Source organism: Macrosteles quadrilineatus, unplaced genomic scaffold (genome assembly GCF_028750875.1).
Source record: "Macrosteles quadrilineatus isolate MER2022 unplaced genomic scaffold, UCM_ALF_1.0 Scaffold_1__1_contigs__length_201487025, whole genome shotgun sequence".
Taxonomy (NCBI): domain Eukaryota; kingdom Metazoa; phylum Arthropoda; class Insecta; order Hemiptera; family Cicadellidae; genus Macrosteles; species Macrosteles quadrilineatus.
Window position 1 is genome coordinate 144,569,838 of NW_026542594.1, and position 19,817 is coordinate 144,589,654.

Sequence of the window (19,817 nt, forward strand, 5' to 3'; positions counted from 1 at the left end):
TTTTATAAAATGGAATTATAAATACTGATAACAAGTTAAATACAGTTTAACTTTTCAGGGTCCAGTCACAACTATATTTTGTAATTGACTTGGTAACATGGATATTGACTTGGTACATTTTGATATTTTAAATAAGGGTTCTTCCAATATTCAAGTAGGCCAACAGTAGTAGAAACACTGCCAACTACCTATTGTGTCCAGAAACATACGAGGACCAACCATGCCCTTTGTGTGCGTGCTAATTAATGGGTTTAAAATGTCTACCTTACTGCATTCATCCATGCTTGGTCATACAAAGCTTCTATACATACATAACAATTGGTGCGGAATTTCTTCTTTTATTTTGTTTATGAACTTGGAATCGGTGATAAAACGTAGCACTCGATGTGTTACCAAGTAGGTACGAGTTGAAGCTGATGCCTGTTAGACTACTACTGCAACACTACTGGCGGTGTTTCGGTATGTTGCTCTACAATAACAAGTAACCGGTAAATTGCTCTACTTTGTTTCGCTAGAGTTGAATTCTCTTATCGATTTCATTCAGAGCTTCTTGTTGGCGCCATACAGTGCCTCTGAGGCGGCGCGTGTGCCCCTGATATCTGGCGTTACCATTGTACTCTTCATTAATACGTTAAGACAATTTCATATTGGAGTGGCGGTTGAAAAGAATCAATATCGTAAACTGTTAGCAGCATAGGTCAGGTCACGGGTATGGGTATGGGTTTGGGTATGGTCGATACAGGGCGGTGCGGCGGCGCTGCGTACAGCGCTGCTGTCTTACCACCTTCCATACCATACCATCATACCATACCGCACCGCTGCCTCGGTCCACCACCGACACCATGGTCAGGTGAGTAGGCTTACTAATTATCTAACTTTTGTGTATCCAGCATTTACCGTCAAAGGTAGAGGATTTTTAGTAGTTTACCTACAGTCCTTAGGAGACTTGTAGACTATCGCAGTCTGGGGAAGTCCAGTCGTTGTTCACTTGCATTTTTATGGTTGGGGTTTGACGGAAAACAAAGACTAGTAGTACATAAGTATACTTTTTTAAGTTAACGATAATAGATTAAATTAAAAATTAATAACTAGAATATAATAATCCATTATTAAATGCTCAGATCACAAGACTAAATGACTAGATGTATATTAAGACTTAATCACAATTTAAGAAACCATTATTTAAACTATTTGGTTTATAATGTAGCGTATACACACTTTTAGAAGTAACGGTTTTCAGTGCCATCCTTGACATAAAGGCCCATTTTCAGAAGCCACCTGTAATCATTCTGCAATACATCGACATTTCTTTACATTCAAAGTTCAAGTTATTAATGGGCACTGAGAGTAGGTAAAGGTAATATGCTAACTTATTCTCGTATTACACAACAACCAGGAGTGATGAAAGAAGTGATTTTTAATGGTTCCATAGTGTATGAACGATTGTATCGTCGTTCAGGTATTGAAAACATATGTTATTCGATTGTCCTGCCTCAACGCGGTGGATTATAAGTTAAGTTTGCTATGTTACATGTTATCTGTTAGTGAGGTTACTTAGGGGGAGTTCTTGTCACCATAGACTAAAGAATTAAATATTAATTTATTTTAATTCTTTAGTCTATGGTCTATGTTGCAAGACATGCAGCAAAGAACACAGTAGTGTAGTACAGTCAGTACCTGTCAGTGACCCTGCACCACGTTAAGCCGAGTGACGAAAGGCGGATAGTAGGCTAAATTTCTAGGACCATTCGCAAAAAAATGGATCCATGTTGTTCCATCCAAATCGTTCAATGTTGTTGTAAGTGTTCTTTACATTGGATGTGCAAAGACGTGTTTTGGGAACTCAGCCCTCACCTATATGGGCGCACATGAAAAGTGCCCAAAAACTCAGGTAGACGATTGAAAAGCGCCCGGACCTCCAAGGTCCCTCCTAGGGCGGTGCAAAAAGAGCCCGGGCTCTTCCTAGGACTTTCACAACGATTATTCAAAGGGGAAAGAACCACTAACACAGTTGAAATACAATTTATTTACAATATTAAAAGATACACTGTTAAAAGATACATTATTAAAATATAGATTATTAAAAGATATTTACATTACTAAAAGATATAGTCTGTTTCCTAACCTAACCTAAACTAAACCACAGAAAACGTACTACTATAACCCAGAATGCCAACCGCATGGTAAAAAGCATTAAGCGGTTTGAGAGAGCTTTTCCTGTCAATCCGTAGGCAGCGCCACCAGCGTTGCTATGCTATTGCATGGCAACACTGGTGGCGCTGCCTACGGATTGACAGGCAAAGCTCTCTCAAACCGCTTAATGCTTTTTACCATGCGGTTGGCATTCTGAGCTATAGTAGTACGTTTTCTGTGACTAAACTAACCTAACCTAACCTAACCTAACCCAACCAAACACAACACAATTGTAGAACACGAGTCAGCGTCCTCCTCCTCAGGTACCTGTGGAGACCCGGGCTCTTTCCATGCTTAAGATTAGTGAACCTTTTTGGGGATTAAAATTTCGGGCTTTTTTCATGTGCTCCGCCCTGTATAGTTTTAATGCGTAGGAGATGGGCGACCAAAAGCAAGTTTCATATATCAGTAACTGTATATTAGGACTTTCTACGGTCGCGAACGTCTTTGTTCTCTAGCATTGGATTAGCCTCAAGTCAGATTATAATGATACAAATAATATATACAAAACTACCACCCCCCCCCCTCCTAAATCGCATACGAAGAATCTATTTAAAATACTTAGAACATGTAACAAAAATGAGGGTCACGGGTTCGAATCTCAAAATTTCCTTATGTCAGCCCATATTTCATTATACATTTTTAGAAAGGCCTTGCTTAGAGCGACATTTTGGTGAAAACAGAACTCAATTATCTCAATTCGTTTCAAAATGGCGGCAATTTTTGTGAACTCTTCGCGTATTGACGTCTGTGTTTTCGAACCACCAAACATTTTCCCGTTCTGATTGCAAATTCATAGTCCTCGTAAACACAGCTTTACACTGATGTGTCACATGTAATAATTTTCAATATTATTTTTGTCTATTTTTTATCATGTTGGTAGCCCTGTAAATACAAAAAAATCTAATGGAAACATATGTCAAATAGCCATGTCATTTAAAGCGTCCTGTTAGGATTGAACAAATTTGCTATTTACACATACTGTCTATTTCTTTTGGTATTTGAGTAATAAACCAAAAACTAGATATTCCCATATAAAATGAATGTTAATTGAATTACTAAACAATACATTTTTTTAAAATTTTAGGTTTTATGCTTTTTAAAGTATCATGCATTTTACATATAAACTAAAAAAAATTAACACTGTAAATGAAGAAGTTTAAAATCTGAATTACTTCAAGCGTTTGGCCACGGGCATTCAACGATATTACGTTAAAGGTTAATGTTATGAGAAGTACATTTTTTCCTATGGAATCTAAGAATACTGTAATGTCTACGTTATTCGCATTAAAGGTGTCGTTTAAACTGCCAAACACTTGATTGAAATGAGTTTAAAACAAGTAGTAACGTAGATAAAAGGAGTAGTATCTATGGTAGTACTCTCTGTTTACTTTCCAGTGGCCAATAATCAAAGCCCCATAGACCTACTGTACATTCGGCTCTTCGCTAAAGTCCCAGAAAATCACGCATCTTCTTCCTCTTAATCCCCTTGCAAAGCACAGGTACTCATTTTAACGAATTTCCCATACAGGGAATAAGCTATTGCCGTAGGTCTCATGGTAAGACCTGGACCCGGGACCGATTTACTTTTTGATGTACCCAGACGCCAAAAACGCCATCCTTTCAAATTCATATGTGCGTGTCCGTTAGCACGATAAGTCGAGCAAAAATGATCCGATTTCCATGCAATGTGGTACAAACATGTAAACCTACGTTTATTCGAATGAGTTCGCGAACCAGCGTGATGGGACTATGTGAATGTGGTTTTACGGGGTAAACATTAATTTCTTTTAATTTTTGACCATCAAGAGATACAATTTCCCAATTTCTCTCTAAACTATTTTGAAGAGCTTAAAAAAAATAATTTGGTATATTGAAGTGTTTTTACGTTTATTGGTTACGGAAAAAATTCAAAAGTTATAAATTTAAAATTCCCATGCCATTCTTTTGGAAAATAAGTAAACTGTTGTAGTTTGCTTGTTTATGGATGTGTTTTGATCAACCCAGGCTAATTTATTAATCTTAAACTAAGCTATTAATCTATATAAATAAAATTAGAGTTTTGTCTGTACATTGCTCAGAATCATAAACTTTTAGGTTATTTTTACGTTTTATACATTAAACAAACCGAAACAAGTCTCATCTAAATTTCTGTCTGTCTGTCACGGCCCAAGAGCCATTTTACGCGGCCTTCTCCTGAAAAACTAGAGTACCTATCAAGATCCAAATAATTTTAATGTATTCACTGGATTGGCGAGATTGTCTTTATCCATTAAAATATGGCGTCACTACTTTGTATATAAAACGACGGACGTTTAAAAACCCGACTTCGTGCGATTTTTGTCAAGTTTTCTCCCAATGTCCAATGTTCATCACTTAATCATCAATGAAATAACGAACAGCTGTTCGGATCAAGATTATTTTTTCTAGCTGTCACTGATATGTTTACATTAAAGGTTGTTTACAAATACCGCAAACATTTCCGATCACATTTTGAAAGCAAAATCCAAAACCAAGTGAGATTAAAAACTATTTTCCTTACATAAAGGATTTCATTAATCGCAAGTTCAATAATGTGTAAAATGAAATAGAGATTCTATGTGTATAAAATTGATCTGAAGCTTTGATAACCGGGAAAAAGACCTTGAAACAGTGATGTAAAGGGCTGGGAAACTTACGTTTATTAAATTGACGGCGTTTCAATGGCGGTTGTGTAAAGCGTAAAGTGAAAAATCATAACTGCAGTGGGTGATTCTAACAGAGGTTTGCCGATGATGCTAAACTCGCTTTTCCAATGTGTCACTTTCGGTTTCTACTGACCCCTATGTGCTACAATCGCTGAACCATACAGCCAATAGGCCAATAAGACTGTATCTTGGGTACATAGGCCAACCCAATTATTCATAACAACCTATTCGACGACGATCCTTGATACCGGTACTTTTCCCTAGAATACATGGCCTAGGTACCTACTTAGGAAATCAAATTAAAAACTTTCAAAAACACAACATTGTGTGATTTTGTTCACATTTCCTTCTACAGTAATATTAACTACATATACCAAACATCGTTTAGAGAATACATCATATTCTAAATAACAAAAAGCTGTTTGGATGAGATTGTTTCGTTTAAACTGTCACCAAAGTGTTTATATATGTTTTGCTTTTTAGCGAATTTCCCATATAGGGAATAAGCTATTACCGTAGTACTCATGGTAAGACCTGGACGCTGGACCGATTTTTTTTTTCGTTTTGAGGTCCCTAGAGGCCAAAAACACCATCCGTTCAAATTCATATATATATATATATATATATATATATATATATATATATATATATATATATATATATGTGTGTGTGTGTGTGTCCGTCAGCACGATAACTCGAGCAAAAATGATCCGATTTTGATGAAATTTGGTACAAACGTGTAAACCTACGTTTATTCGAACGAGTTCGCGATCCAGCATGATCAGACCATGGGAACGGGTGTTTACGGGGGGTTTTATGGGGTAAAAATAGGTTTTTCCCAATTTTGACCAAAAAAACATAAAATTTAGCAATTAATTTCCAAACCATTTTGTAGAGCTTCAAAAAACAAATAATTTAGTATATTGAAGCGTTATTATGCGCCTAATGGTTACGGAGAAAATTCCAAAAAACTGTAAATTTAAAATTCCCATGTTATTCTTATGGAGAATGAGTAAACTGTTGTAGTTTGCTTGTTTATGAACATATTTTGATCAAATTTGGAAAATGTTTTTATTTCTTACTAACTATTAACATTTTACAAAAAAAAAAAAAACAGTTTTACCCTCCCTGATGCAGCAAACCTAAGTTCTTGTTAAACTAATTCTATTTAAATCGGGAATAAATGTTATATTTTTAAGTAGACATTTCAGTGTAAATCCAATCAGTCAAATGGAAATTTGCTTAGTCTGCAGGTTTGCTGCGGCGGGGGTATTCTTTATATATAATAGTTTTGCCAGCACGTCTGAAAATATGCAAACCAACTGCTGTTATTTATATAATAAGGTTTCAACTGACTACTATAAGATCCCCGTGCGTAGAACGGGCACACAGCTAGTATTTTACTAAAACACACTTTATCACCCTCCCTTTAGCAGCAAACCTAGGTACTCGTTAATCCTAATGACATTGAAATAGATTTAATTTAAAATTAAATGAGGCCATTGGAAACTCGCTTGCTGCGGCGGGGGTATTATTGTATTTTACGATAGAACCCATCATTGAAGTACTGTTAATCATCATTCATTGATGTTTTAGCCGCAGGTCGCAAGTTACAGCTACAGCGCTGCCAGTGTCAGTGAATGGTCGATATTGCGGCTTTTTAACCATTCATACGACCTCCTCGTCACCGCGCCACGCCGCTCTCTCGACGACGACGTTGATCGGTTAGTGGTTTGGAGTTTGCGGATTTTTTCCCTGGTATGTGCATTTACCTATACGGCTGGAATATGATAGATGGGACGTGTGTTTGCGTCTTCTACCAGTTTGTAAAACTGCGAGTCCGTGTTTAGTTCGTTACTCAATCACGTCGAACACACGTCATATGGAAATTTGATCCTAGTCACTCGCTCTATAAAGTTTATCTATTGAGATGAAATTGCCTCGACAATGAAATACACCAGGCCTAGTTAGCATTTACTAGTTAGCCTGCCTATTACTGTCAAAGAATGTTGCTAAACCGTAATCCAGAGACAAATATTTTAATGCTCATCTTTCGAGTTAAATAACATTGGTTAACCTAAAACTTTATTTTACACTAGATGTTGCCCGTGGTCGAAAACTCGAACAAAAATGCATGATACAAACTTCTCCATTTCCACCCCATGCTGTAAATAAAACACGTTATGGGAATTTCTTCCATTTGTTTTTATTTTCTGTTTATATTTTGTTGTTATTTCATCACCCGCATGGTAACCCTAAAGGACCATGTTATTTTTTCATTGATTTTAAATTCACTTTGTGCTTATTTTTTAGCCTATTTTAATTTGTACGCACATTTACAAGTAAATATCTTTCTAACAGTATGCGTAGATTTTTCATGTGATGCACACGAGCTGAGAAAAAAGGTTTTCAAGAAACATGCTTGCCTATTAATATATAGGATAGAGCTTAAACATAATCCTCCAACCAAGTTAATTGGGCCATTTTGGGCCCTGTCCCCACAGCTGTACACCTTGTGGACTTGTTTATCAATTCATTTTTTTAATGTCTAGGTATAATGCTAGGTCGATCTCTTACCTATAACACCCGTCTAAAAACATAGTTAAAGTTAGAACCAGGGATAATATTTGATATTATCTTGCTGGATACTGCGCTCGCACTAAGGTGGGTAGTTTTAATTATTTATGGTTGGAAATAGGAATGATAGACGTATAAATTCGTCTTATAGCTATGGTGCGGAATATGAGACTCTAAATGACTCAGACAATGACATTACTTCATTATATTGGATTTTAGCCTCCTTATCGCATTTAAATACTAAAGAATTGGCGTAAATATCTGCATTTATGCGATCAATGTGTTGCTAAATTGCAACCGGTAATTGCAATATTTGCAGTAATTTTACATTTGCATATAATTGGGTTTAGTAATGACAACTGTTTAGGCTTCATAGTGTACAAACCCGTTCTTCAACGAAGGGAGCTGAGATGTTTGACCCCTCCCCCACACAACACAACACACTCTATTATATACTGTATTAAAAAGCTTGCAACTAATTCCAATAATCATCTAGATAACCTGATTGTGAGTGAGTTTTCCACCTAGTAACTTTTTACAATAACTTGCCCACACGCTATTCACTGCGATGTATTATGCGATATCGATATTTCAAAAACGTAAAATTCTTATCAACTTGGTTCTACTAGTGATATCCAGTAAAAATTTCTATCTATTAATATGTTTTCAGGACTATTTTACTGTCGAACACAAGTTTATATTGTTTTGAAAAATTACTTAGTTTGGAATCCAAAACGATTTTTCCAGGAATCTTTCAGTATTATCTTAGTTAAAGGCCACTTATTAATTTAATAAATGTGTTTTGTAATGATTCTCATTTTAAAATAATACTATCTTTAAAATTAAAACGACACAAAGTATGGCCTCATTAAGAAAACAATTTAACCATTTTCATTAGACAATTTAATATAAACTTTAAAAACACTAAATCGTGTTATTTTTTATCGCAGCGAGGCATAGCAAGAGCATTTTTCTGTGTTGCTTTTATTTGGCACGTAATACGTGTACGCTTGAGAAAATTGTGGAGATACTACGACTACTATCAGCTGGTGCAGCTTTCCCCATTTCGTTCAACGCTTGGATTTAACCTTACCTAAAAACGTGTTGTATAGTGTTTGAAAGACTAATTATTTCTATGCTTTATAGTAACTTTTAGGATAAATATAATGTATAACGCCAGTGCAAACTGCCGTTTGCTGCACTCGAGAAACTTTCCACTTGCCTGCGGCTCGTGCATAAACATTTCTCTCATGTGCAGCAAAGTGCCACATTCGCACACTAGTTACACAAATAACTAATTCAGTATTCACTTCCCTAATGATTCAGCATGATGTTGCCATAATCATTCTTTTAATTTGTAAAAACCATTGCAATTTGATATTACAGTGAACAGCTAGGGGTTGCGCTAAACGCCCAGATCAATAAACAACTAGGTCATCTTGTGAACCGCCGTCATCGCTTGGCGCCTCGGGACTGGCTACATTATTTTCTCGCTTTTATTTGTGATGAATAATTGTGTTCCGTAACTATAACGAATGTGAGGGATAAAACCTCTGTATTAATCTCATTTCATTTCGTAGCTATATGTTTACGTGTTTGCAAATTACGATGAGAAATTAGACGCTGCTGTATGATACTTTATGCTGTATTTGTGTGACTTTTTCAGTAGGTTTGGTGTATCACAGAAAAATTAGATGGAATAGTAAAAAATAATATAAAGTCAGCTGAATGAAATGAAAGTTGTAATCACCCTAATCTCATCAGTATCCGCCAAAATCGCGTGGGGCTGAGAAGAGAAGGGAGTGATATTGTAAAAATGAAACAATTTGACTATATAATATAATATACATGGGATAAAAGATATTAAATGTCAGCATTTAAAGTTTCCTTCTACATCTAAGGGCCGGTTTCCGAGCTCTGGATCTATAGGTTCGGGACTTATTGAGCCGAGGAATGAAATAAACTCTCGAATCAAAGTTTTGATGGTGTAATCGAAATATCTACCCCGTATCGCCGTTAAGGTTTTTTAATGTATTCCCTAAATTTAAGGATTTACTTGGTATTTTGTGAGTGTCATTGTTGGGACATAGTTATTTGTTGTCCAATACAGGCTATGTCGAATTATAGACTAAGTTTTCATCTCTTTACGTCGTATATCCTGGTTTGCAACAACTGCGATAACGTAATGGCCAGTCAACTCTTATGAAATGCATATTAATTTCCAAAACTATTGATTTAATTTACCCATGTTTTATTATTTTTGGTTTGTTTAAACCTATGTTTGTGGTTTGTGAGGGAACGGCCCAAAGAACGCCAAGTTGCCACAGAAAGACTTCGAGTAAGCATGGAAGCTTTGAACAAAAATATTAAGTAAAAATAACTATTCCATATCATCAACACCAAAAACCAAGTTAAGAATTCATTGGTATATGGAGAAACGAGGACACCCATGCGCAAATGGCACATTTTAATGGGGTTCAAAAGTTGATTCCAAGGTAAAAATAATAATAAAATACCCTCTCAATTTTCAAAGATCTACCTATAGATACGACATGACGACTGAAGAGGTATATACCTAACTCAATCAGTTTGCAATTATAAAAAAGTAACCTATTTAAAATCCATTAAGTTTCGTCTGGTTTTGGTTTACAATTTGAATCTAATTGTGGTTTAACATTCAACTAAAGGATCAGCATTTACGTTAAAATCCATATTTAAACCGTTATAGAGAAAGTTGGTCAGTAAAACTGGATCTTTGAAAGTGAACTTAATAAATAATTTAAACGCAAGAGGGTCGAAGCCCTTTAAAAATTGCCTTTTCGTCGTCATTCGCAGGTGCGCTGGATCATAAAATGGCTGACTTGTACGAATTAGATTTTTCTTATTCTGAATACAATATTTTATAATATTGCGATTTTTTATACATTTTTTAAACTAATGAGATTGATCTATTTTTGAAATTACCAATACTATCTCTCCTAAATCTGTCGAGATATCTTTTTTGCCAGACTTTGAGGTAAGAATTGTGACCAACTTCCCATCACATTATGAATTAGATTATGATCGTTTCATCTGAAAGAAAATATCGTTCTTCGATTTCCACATTTTTTTTAAATAATTATATAGTTAAGGAAGAAAAAAATATGTATTTACGTTATTTTCTGTCAAAGTAAGTTGTATTATATTTTGATTGTGGTCAATGCTATGCTATTTGGTTTACGAGAGTAAAAGTTCTAATGGTATACATTGCAAGCGTAATTTGTCAACGTAGCTTGGCGAGTCAAGTTACAGGACGATTGACAAAGAATTAATTATTGCTTAACCCAGAGGAATGGTGGAAAAGGTTATATTTACTAATGCAATATTTTCATTAGATTAGTTCATATTTTCATTAGAAATAAACTGCAAACAGTCTCATGACTAAAGAGCGTTATCAGCAGCCATGAAGCCTAGCTGAGCCTCATGTTGTGCAATGCTGCACCATGCATAACACTAGATTATGCAACCGTGACTCATGCTGTGCTTCCTATGCACAATAATATCATCTTGTTTCCTATATTCTATACACAGCCTCGCCTTAAAATTACTTTATCGGAGAATGTTGTGTCCCATTTGTATCAATTAGGGACAGGGCCTACCTCACCGTGTTGTACCTCGACACTTGTTGCAATCCTAAATGTTCATCGAACAAGCTTGTTGCTGATTATTGTTGCTGGTTGCTAGATCGCAAGACTTCTGTGGGAGGGAAACAGATTTGAATTTTGAACCGAGCAAATCATTTGCCTTTAACTGTGCTATAACCGTCGGTCGGTACCAATCTTAAACGGTTTGTATATCTATCTAGTAAAAAAGATGTTCGATGAGTAAGTGTCTCGTTGAGATCTTTCTCTACGAAAAGCTATACTAGACACCATTATTTGAAGACATATGCCTTCCATCGTAATCTTTACTGTAGCTATTCACCCATAATGTAATTGCAATTTTTTTGTAAAGATTATCCTTCGGGAAACTATTATTTCTCCCAATATGCGTCTTCATCCCTCCAGCAGCTAGCTGCATAATGTATCTATTTTATGGTAATTTTGCGAAAACTCACTCTTGAATAGCGATTGTTCATTCTATACGATTAAGTAAGGATATTCATGATTTAGTTTGCATCAGTTAGTATACTGTATTCGTACGTTATAACCCTTGTATGTTTTTAATTAATATGACCTCTATAGCAGCATTTTATAGTTCCAGGTATTCTTTGAAATAGCTATGAGTAGCCAATAATTCATTTATGTTTGTCAATGAGCTAGATGGGATGGTTGAGTTTGCAGGTGGAAAGACTACCCCCAAGTTTCGCTTATTTTTATTGTATGAACTTATTATTATTTGAAATTTTTAAACACAAAGATGTCCGTCGTCACTTTCCCTGGTGGTCAATATAGAGGAACCCTGTAGGGTGACAGGAAAACTTGACCAGGTAGGGAATAATAGATGCGACGGAGATTAAATCGCCGTTGTTGTAGATGTAGAACATTTACGTGTTACGTATACGATTGTGTCATTAAGAATACAGGATTTTTACTTAAACGTCATGTATTGTGCCTAATTACACGGTACAACTATCGCGATTGTAAAAGTTTAATCTTGTAGTTATTTTTTCAATTAGAGCGTGAGTAAAATAGTAATAAAGCATTACATCGGTGTCGTTCATCTTGGTAACAGTAAAAGAGACTAACGACAGCAAACGCACTTCTAATGAATGGAGAGTTAAACGTGTCATAAGGCATTTCGCGTGTGTCAGGTAGAAAAGTCCAACCATAAGATATTTAAAGTTGGAAAACAGCAAGCAACCAGAATGATTGTCGTAGTGTTGGCGATCGAGCCGGGTAAAAGTGAAGTGAGGTGTGGGAGGTAGGGTAAGGGTAGGGCGGTGGCCGCGCAGGTCAACCCTCAACACTACAGTGGCTGAGCTATCAGCTGAGCGCTGAGCAGCTGAGCAGCACACTAGCACACCGCCACGCCGCGCCACGCCGGCACCGAGCATCAGCAACGCTGCTACCCCCCCCCCCCATAACCTCTCCTTCTGCAGTGTTACTAGTCAACAATGGTTACTTGGTGTAGGTAGATAGATACACGAAATCTAGAGACCACTGACCATCAGAGGCATTTTCAATACTCTTCTTACATTGAAAACTGGGAGTTAACCTATCCTCCTAGGAATAAACAACTAACTGCGATTTATCTAATCACAGTTACTCGTGATTACGTAACACTCGCAGTTAAAAACGTAATACCATTAATACTCGCAGGCCTCCAAAGCCAAAATCTTTCACAAGTCTTGCTGGTGTCTTAGATTTCCTTTCTTACAAATCCAATTACTTACAATGAACCGCTCTCTTTATGCATACAGCCTCCGAACTGTTATAAATACATACACGTAATGTTCAACCACTAACATTGAGGTTTGTTGCAGTGAGCAGACTGCATTGCGAGAGCGAGTCCTTCAAGATGGACCTGATATTGGACGTCAACACGTGGCTCTATCCCATGGAGCTTGGTAAGCGATCTTTACTGCTCTCTGTTAATTGTTATGCACTAAATGTCTCATAGAAACAAAACCTACTGCCATTAATTGTAAATGTGCACAGGTGTCCTAAATTACTTCCTGTGCTGAAGTACGAGCTTGATTTGTACAACAACTCTATGTTTTTTTTAGTAAATAGTTGTCGCAATTCCTCTACAGGATGGCACACGTTTCAAGATCTTTACATAATTAGTTTTAACAAACCGATCATACATCCGATTTTTTGTGTTTCACCTCAACTAAAAAATTATACGTTTTTATTCATGTAAGAACAATAATAATGTTGGCTCTTGTTGTGACTAGTGCGCACATATATTTTGCGCGGTGATATTTTCCCCGCACATAGAATAAAGCAGTACAGTGATTTTGCTACAAATAAATGTTATTTTACCCATAGTTTGAGATACTGAAGTACTTTTAGTTGAAATGGTGACCATACAAAGGTAGGGCAAGTATGGATGAAGATGATTGTTAGGATGAGAGGCGCGATCTTGTACAAAGCATCATTGGTTTATCCAGGTTTTAAAGGGATAAACCAATGATGTTACATTATTCTTTTGTTATACTTAAGAACAAAAACAAAAACCCCAGAGATATCCAACTTAATTAATCGGAAATTACGATCAGAAAACATTCTAAACACTCTATTATTATTACTAGTGAAAATTTAGTTTTGTTTAATTGTTAATTTCGCGGGACATTAAAACAAAAAGTACTTTCGCTGTGACGCACTTGGGATGAATTCAGTTCCAAATATCGTGCATGACAAGGCCGTGCTATTTGTGCAGCAGTTGAAGCGCGTTGCCAACTAAACCTCCCATGTAAACACCAACACCAACACCGACATAACCGTCATTGCGACATTCCCATGTCCCGTTGATTGTGGAATCTATTGTTTTATATACCGGCCGGTATAAATGTTTCTAATTGTTGAGTGATTTTTAAATAATGAAATTGTAGGGAAACGGCTGTCAAATTGAAAAGATTTTTATTAATAAATTGTTGTATGGCAAATAATGACTTTTAAATACTACTAGCTCCTCCATATACAGTACAGTACTATAATCTCATATTGGACAAATGCATAGTATACGATTTTTATCTTATAATTCCGCATATATTTTTATTAACATAAACTAATTTCTTATGTTTTGTCTTTAAAAATTCAATATGGGGTTCCCATATTTAATTCCTATCCAATATCACTCTTCACTCCCAGGCTCTTATAATGGAGTGTAGGGGTCCCGGCCACTGGTCGTAAATTCAGGGGCCATATTTAACTAATCCAACCTAACCTAACCAAACTTCTATATGCGGATTAGGGCCAGAGGGGACTCATTTTTGAATAGGGAACATATCTATCAGTTTGCGCTCCATTGAACTTTCGTCCCAAGTATTACCTTTAAAACTGTAGTATCTTCGGCAAATGATAAGAGCTTTCCTGTGTTTGGAAGTGTAGCTAAATTATTTTATATAAATAAAAAAAGCATGGTCTAAGCCTACTGCCCTGGATAATTCCGTAGTCTATTTCACGTACATCGAGGAAATTGTTGTCAATAGGAACTAATTGGCTACTTTACTTTTATCAAAATAACTACTGAACCATTTTAGAGCCATACTACTAATTCCAATGGAGTCCTTAAAACAAAGTATATTTCTGTTAATCGAATCAAATGTCTTTGCAAGATCAATGAACACAGTCAATGCTTTTTCATTTCATTGAGTACTATAACCCGAAATATTTTACTCAAGCTAAAATCACTTGTTTAAACTACATTATTGTGTATGCAAATTATAGCATACTAGCTGTTACCCACAGGCTTCACTCCGTTTGACTTCAAAGTATTAATATAAAATAATAATAAAACTATTGATTGGTTAAGTTAAGCTTAAATAAACAAAACAGAATACCAGTACCGTAATACAAACAAATAATCACACCTGATTTTAATAAGGTATTAAATCGAAATAATAGCAAACAAATAAGTACAGCTGAGGTATTTTAAACATTAGGTTTATGGAAAGTTCCCTTTGGAAAGGAATTACGGCCTTAAACGGCAATTTATGAAAGATTTCTCGTCATGACGAACATTTTAAGTATATGGATTAATGGGGGTGTGACTTTTAGTACATGGGTACTTTGGGATTTTAATATGGATTTCAATAAATCTTCAACAACTCTAACAACAGCAATATCTCAAGTCCACTACTACACCCAGTTAACAAATGAAATTCAATGAGCTAATAATAATAAATACCAGTTACTGTATTTTCATTTCCATAACCGTCACAACGCGTTGAAACATTAATACAAATAATACGGTCAACTTATTTTGTTAAAATAGATAATTTGTTTGTAAAGTATCGTAGTTCATTGTAAAGTACATGCTACTTTTTGAATAAATCTGAATACATTAGATTAGTTAAATTTAGTTACCTTAATCGTACTTCTCATACATCATGCATTTTAATCATATCAGGAGAAAGCTAACAAGTACAGTAACGTATATTAAAACTGCATCTTTGCTTGTATGACAATTCCAAAATAAATCAAGCTCGAAGGAAATTCAATAGCAGCGTTAAATGATAAATGAAATTGGTGCCCAAGCCTTTACAATAGCATGACTGGTGGAAATATCCATTACCATTTTTAATAAGATTGACTCTTTTCCGCACAGTTTCACGAGCACAGTAGTGTTACGATCTCGAGAATAGCATTAATATTCAAATCTGATTAAACTAATTTTAATCTAATTCCATCTACTACTTAGATGGACGCAGGCTTCGTCTCTCTTTCTATGATTGGGATTGGGGTTATCTAATTATTAAAATATGTTTCTAATACAGCAATATCTGTAGAGTAGACAGTGTTGTATCTGTGATAGACGTATCTTTATTTTTGGTCACATAAGCAAAATTGTCTGCATGTTTAACACTCTTATACACATCCTGGACGGTGTGTGAGTAAAATTAGTAATTGGTGATGTAAACATTAAACTATAGGAGACAGATGCTGTTCCAGAGTAGTGTTTGGGCAATGGGCAAGAATATGGCTGCATCAATTAACTACTTCTAGGCTTAAAACCTATGGTTGCGAATATGGTTGCGAATATGGTTGTACACATATGAAGCATTTTTTTCAGCATCCTAAAATAGTATAGTAGGGCTTTTTATTTAGGGTTGTTGGGCGTTAACCTTCTGTGACCTCTACTGTCCGGTTGTTAAGATTGACATTACTTACTTTTGGTTTTGATGTCTAAACAATTATATGTGTAATTGGTATGGTAATTATATTGTTATTTTAAGCCAGGGTCCAGGATTTAAACAACATTGGAAAATTAAATTTGGGGTTTCAGCAACGAAAAACCGACTAATTCGGACCTATTATCATGCTTTTTCGAGCTTCAAAGGGAGTGATAAAATATAATAATAATAAATAAATGTTAGATACGTGATTGATAACAGAATACTTAAAAGAATTAAGTCATGCGTCAATTTTAAATCACAGTTCCAAGTGATTAAAAACTCCTGCATTGCAACAAACGTGCCAAGTAAACTAATTGATTGCGAATCGATTACAACAAATAAATGTTACAGCAAAATAAAATAGGCTCAACGTTTAATTAAGTAAGCAAAATATAAATATATGGTTACATTAATTAAGAAATCAATACTAATCATTCCTACATTCCATGACAGTGAGGTCAATGAGTGCATTGACCCTACATTGCATAAATTACCTTACCCAAAGTCTGTCGTGAGTTCTGTGGTAACTACACAGCGTTGAGTGTCACGCTATACTCAACGTGTTAATAGTATACATAGCCTACAGCAGGGCGACAGTGACTATTATATGATCTTATATCACATAATTTATAAAACTGCCTAGCGCCAATATACCTAGAAACTAGGAGACTAATTAGTTATGTGATGTTCATGTCTCACAAAAATCGTGATAGCCCAGTGATTGGTGCGCAGTGAACGGCCTCGGCGTGGCCTAGGTCCAAGGTTGCCACCTTGGTCGCTGCCCTCACCTAGCCTACCTGTAAATTTGGCAACTTAGATCACAACCCTCTATGTTTAGCGCTTTAAATCAACATTATATACTCTAAAACCATCCAGATCTCATCCACTTAAATTTAGAGCACCAATTCACCAGATACTATAGTATAGACATTACACATTCTGTATACTTAGCTCTTCACATAGCCGGGCTGTCGACGTGAACTGTTGTTACTTATTAGAAAATTCCTCTCTAAATGTCTTGAACACAACAGGCTGTATAGTGTGGTTACTACACATTCTGTACGTTTAGTTTTTCACAAAGCCAGACATTGAACTGTACTCAATAAGAAGTACACCCATTTCTAAATGTCTTGAACACAAGTGGATGTATAGTGTGGCCACTACACATCCTGTATGCTTAGTTCATCATATAGCCAGGCTGTGAACTCGTGCCACTCAGTAGAACACCCCTCTCTAAATGTCTTGAACACAAAAGGATGTATAGTGTAGGCACAGAATGTAGCCCGTAGCCCATAGCATCCAGTGACAGTCTCCGGCTACCAGCCACCAGATACGCGAGGAGAAGTACCACAGAGTTGTTCCTCAACAGCCTCTAGCATCCAGTGGCAAATAGTCTCCAGCTGAGGGGCTACCAATCACCAGATACGCGAGGAGAAGTACCACAGAGTTGTTCCTCAACAGCCTCTAGCATCCAGTGGAAAATAGTCTCCAGCTGAGCGGCTACCAATCACCAGATACGCGAGGAGAAGTACCACAGAGTTGTTCCTCAACAGCCTCTAGCATCCAGTGGAAAATAGTCTCCAGCTGAGCGGCTACCAATCACCAGATACGCGAGGAGAAGTACCACAGAGTTGTTCCTCAACAGCCTCTAGCATCCAGTGGCAAAGAGTCTCCAGCTGAGCGGCTACCAGTCACCAGATACGCGAGGAGAAGTACCACAGAGTTGTTCCTCAACAGCCTCTAGCATCCAGTGGCAAAGAGTCTCCAGCTGAGCGGCTACCAGCCACCAGATACGCGAGGAGAAGTACCACAGAGTTGTTCCTCAACAGCCTCTAGCATCCAGTGGCAAAGAGTCTCCAGCTGAGCGGCTACCAGTCACCAGATACGCGAGGAGAAGTACCACAGAGTTGTTCCGCAACAGCCTCTAGCATCCAGTGCAAACAGTCTCCAGCTGGGCGGCTACCAGTCACCAGATACGCGAGGAGAAGTACCACAGAGTTGTTCCGCAACAGCCTCTAGCATCCAGTGGCAAAGAGTCTCCAGCTGAGCGGCTACCAGTCACCAGATACGCGAGGAGAAGTACCACAGAGTTGTTCCGCAACAGCCTCTAGCATCCAGTGGCAAAGAGTCTCCAGCTGAGCGGCTACCAGTCACCAGATACGCGAGGAGAAGTACCACAGAGTTGTTCCGCAACAGCCTCTAGCATCCAGTGGAAAATAGTCTCCAGCTGAGTGGCTACCAGTCACCAGATACGCGAGGAGAAGTACCACAGAGTTGTTCCGCAACAGCCTCTAGCATCCAGCGGAAAAGAGTCTCCAGCTGGGCTGCTACCAGTCACCAGATAGACGAGGAGGAGTTGCACAGAGCTGTTCCTCAACAGCCTCTAGCATCCAGTGGTAAAGATTCTCTAGCTGGGCGGCTACCAGTCACCAGATACGCGAGGAGGAGTGAGATGTTCCTCAACAGCCTCTAGCATCCAGTGGTAAAGAGTATCCAGCTGGGCGGCTACCAATCACCAGATACACGAGGAGGAGCTGCACAGAACTGTTCCTCAACAGCCTCTAGCATCCAGTGGCAAACAGCCTCGAGCTGGGCGGCTATTAGTCACCAGATACGCGAGGAGGAGCTGCACAGAGCTGTTCCTCAACAGCCTCTAGCATCCAGTGGCAAACAGTCTCGATCTAGGCGGCTATTAGTCACCAGATGCGCGAGGAGGAGTTGCACAGAGATGTTCCTAAACAGCCTCTAGCATCCAGTGGCAAACATCTCCAGCTGGGCGGCTACCAGTCACCAGATATGCGAGGAGGAGTTGCACAGAGGTGTTCCTCAACAGCCTCTAGCATCCAGTGGCAAACAGTCTCCAGCTGGGCGGCTACTAGTCACCAAATATGCGAGTAGGAGTTGCACAGAGGTGTTCTTCAACAGCCCCTAGCATCCAGTGGCACACAGTCTCCAGCTGGGTAGCTACCAGTCACCAGATAGACGAGGACGAGTTGCACAGAGCTGTTCCTCAACAGCCTCTAGCATCCAGTGATAAAGAGTCTCTAGCTGGGCGGCTACCAGTCACCAGATACGCGAGGAGGAGTGAGATGTTCCTCAACAGCCACTAGCATCCAGTGGTAGAGAGTATCCAGCTGGGCGGCTACCAATCACCAGATACACGAGGAGGAGCTGCACATAGCTGTTCCTCAACAGCCTCTAGCATCCATTGGCAAACAGTGTCCAACTGGGCGGCTACCAGTCACCAAATACGCGAGGAGGAGTTGCACAGAGGTGTTCCTCAACAGCCTCTAGCATCCAGTGGCACACAGTCTCCGGCTACCAGTCACAAGATACGCGAGGAGGAGTGAGATGTTCCTCAACAGCCCCTAGCATCCAGATGCACACAGTCTCCGGCTACCAGTCACCAGATACGCGAGGAGGAGCTGCACAGAGCTGTTTCTCAACAGCCTCTAGCATCCAGTGGCAAACAGTCTCGAGCTGGGCGGCTATTGGTCACCAGATACGCGAGGAGGAGCTGCACAGAGTTGTTCCTTAAC

The 19,817-nt window shown here is 37.9% G+C and overlaps 1 protein-coding gene across 2 annotated transcripts in view; it reads left to right on the top strand.

The window, feature by feature from the left end:
• The window catches only part of LOC128986349 (DNA-directed RNA polymerases I, II, and III subunit RPABC3), a 101,740-nt gene that overhangs the window by 14,564 nt on the left and 67,359 nt on the right, over positions 1 to 19,817 (top strand). The window contains exons 1-2 of one of the 2 annotated variants that reach the window (XM_054406690.1): positions 831 to 850; positions 12,922 to 13,005. In XM_054406690.1, the coding sequence (XP_054262665.1) occupies positions 12,957 to 13,005 (49 nt within the window). In that variant the 5' untranslated portion in view covers positions 831 to 850; positions 12,922 to 12,956. Of the gene's footprint in view, positions 1 to 830; positions 851 to 12,921; positions 13,006 to 19,817 lie in introns of those variants that run through there. The other variant, XM_054406681.1, reaches the window with a different exon arrangement.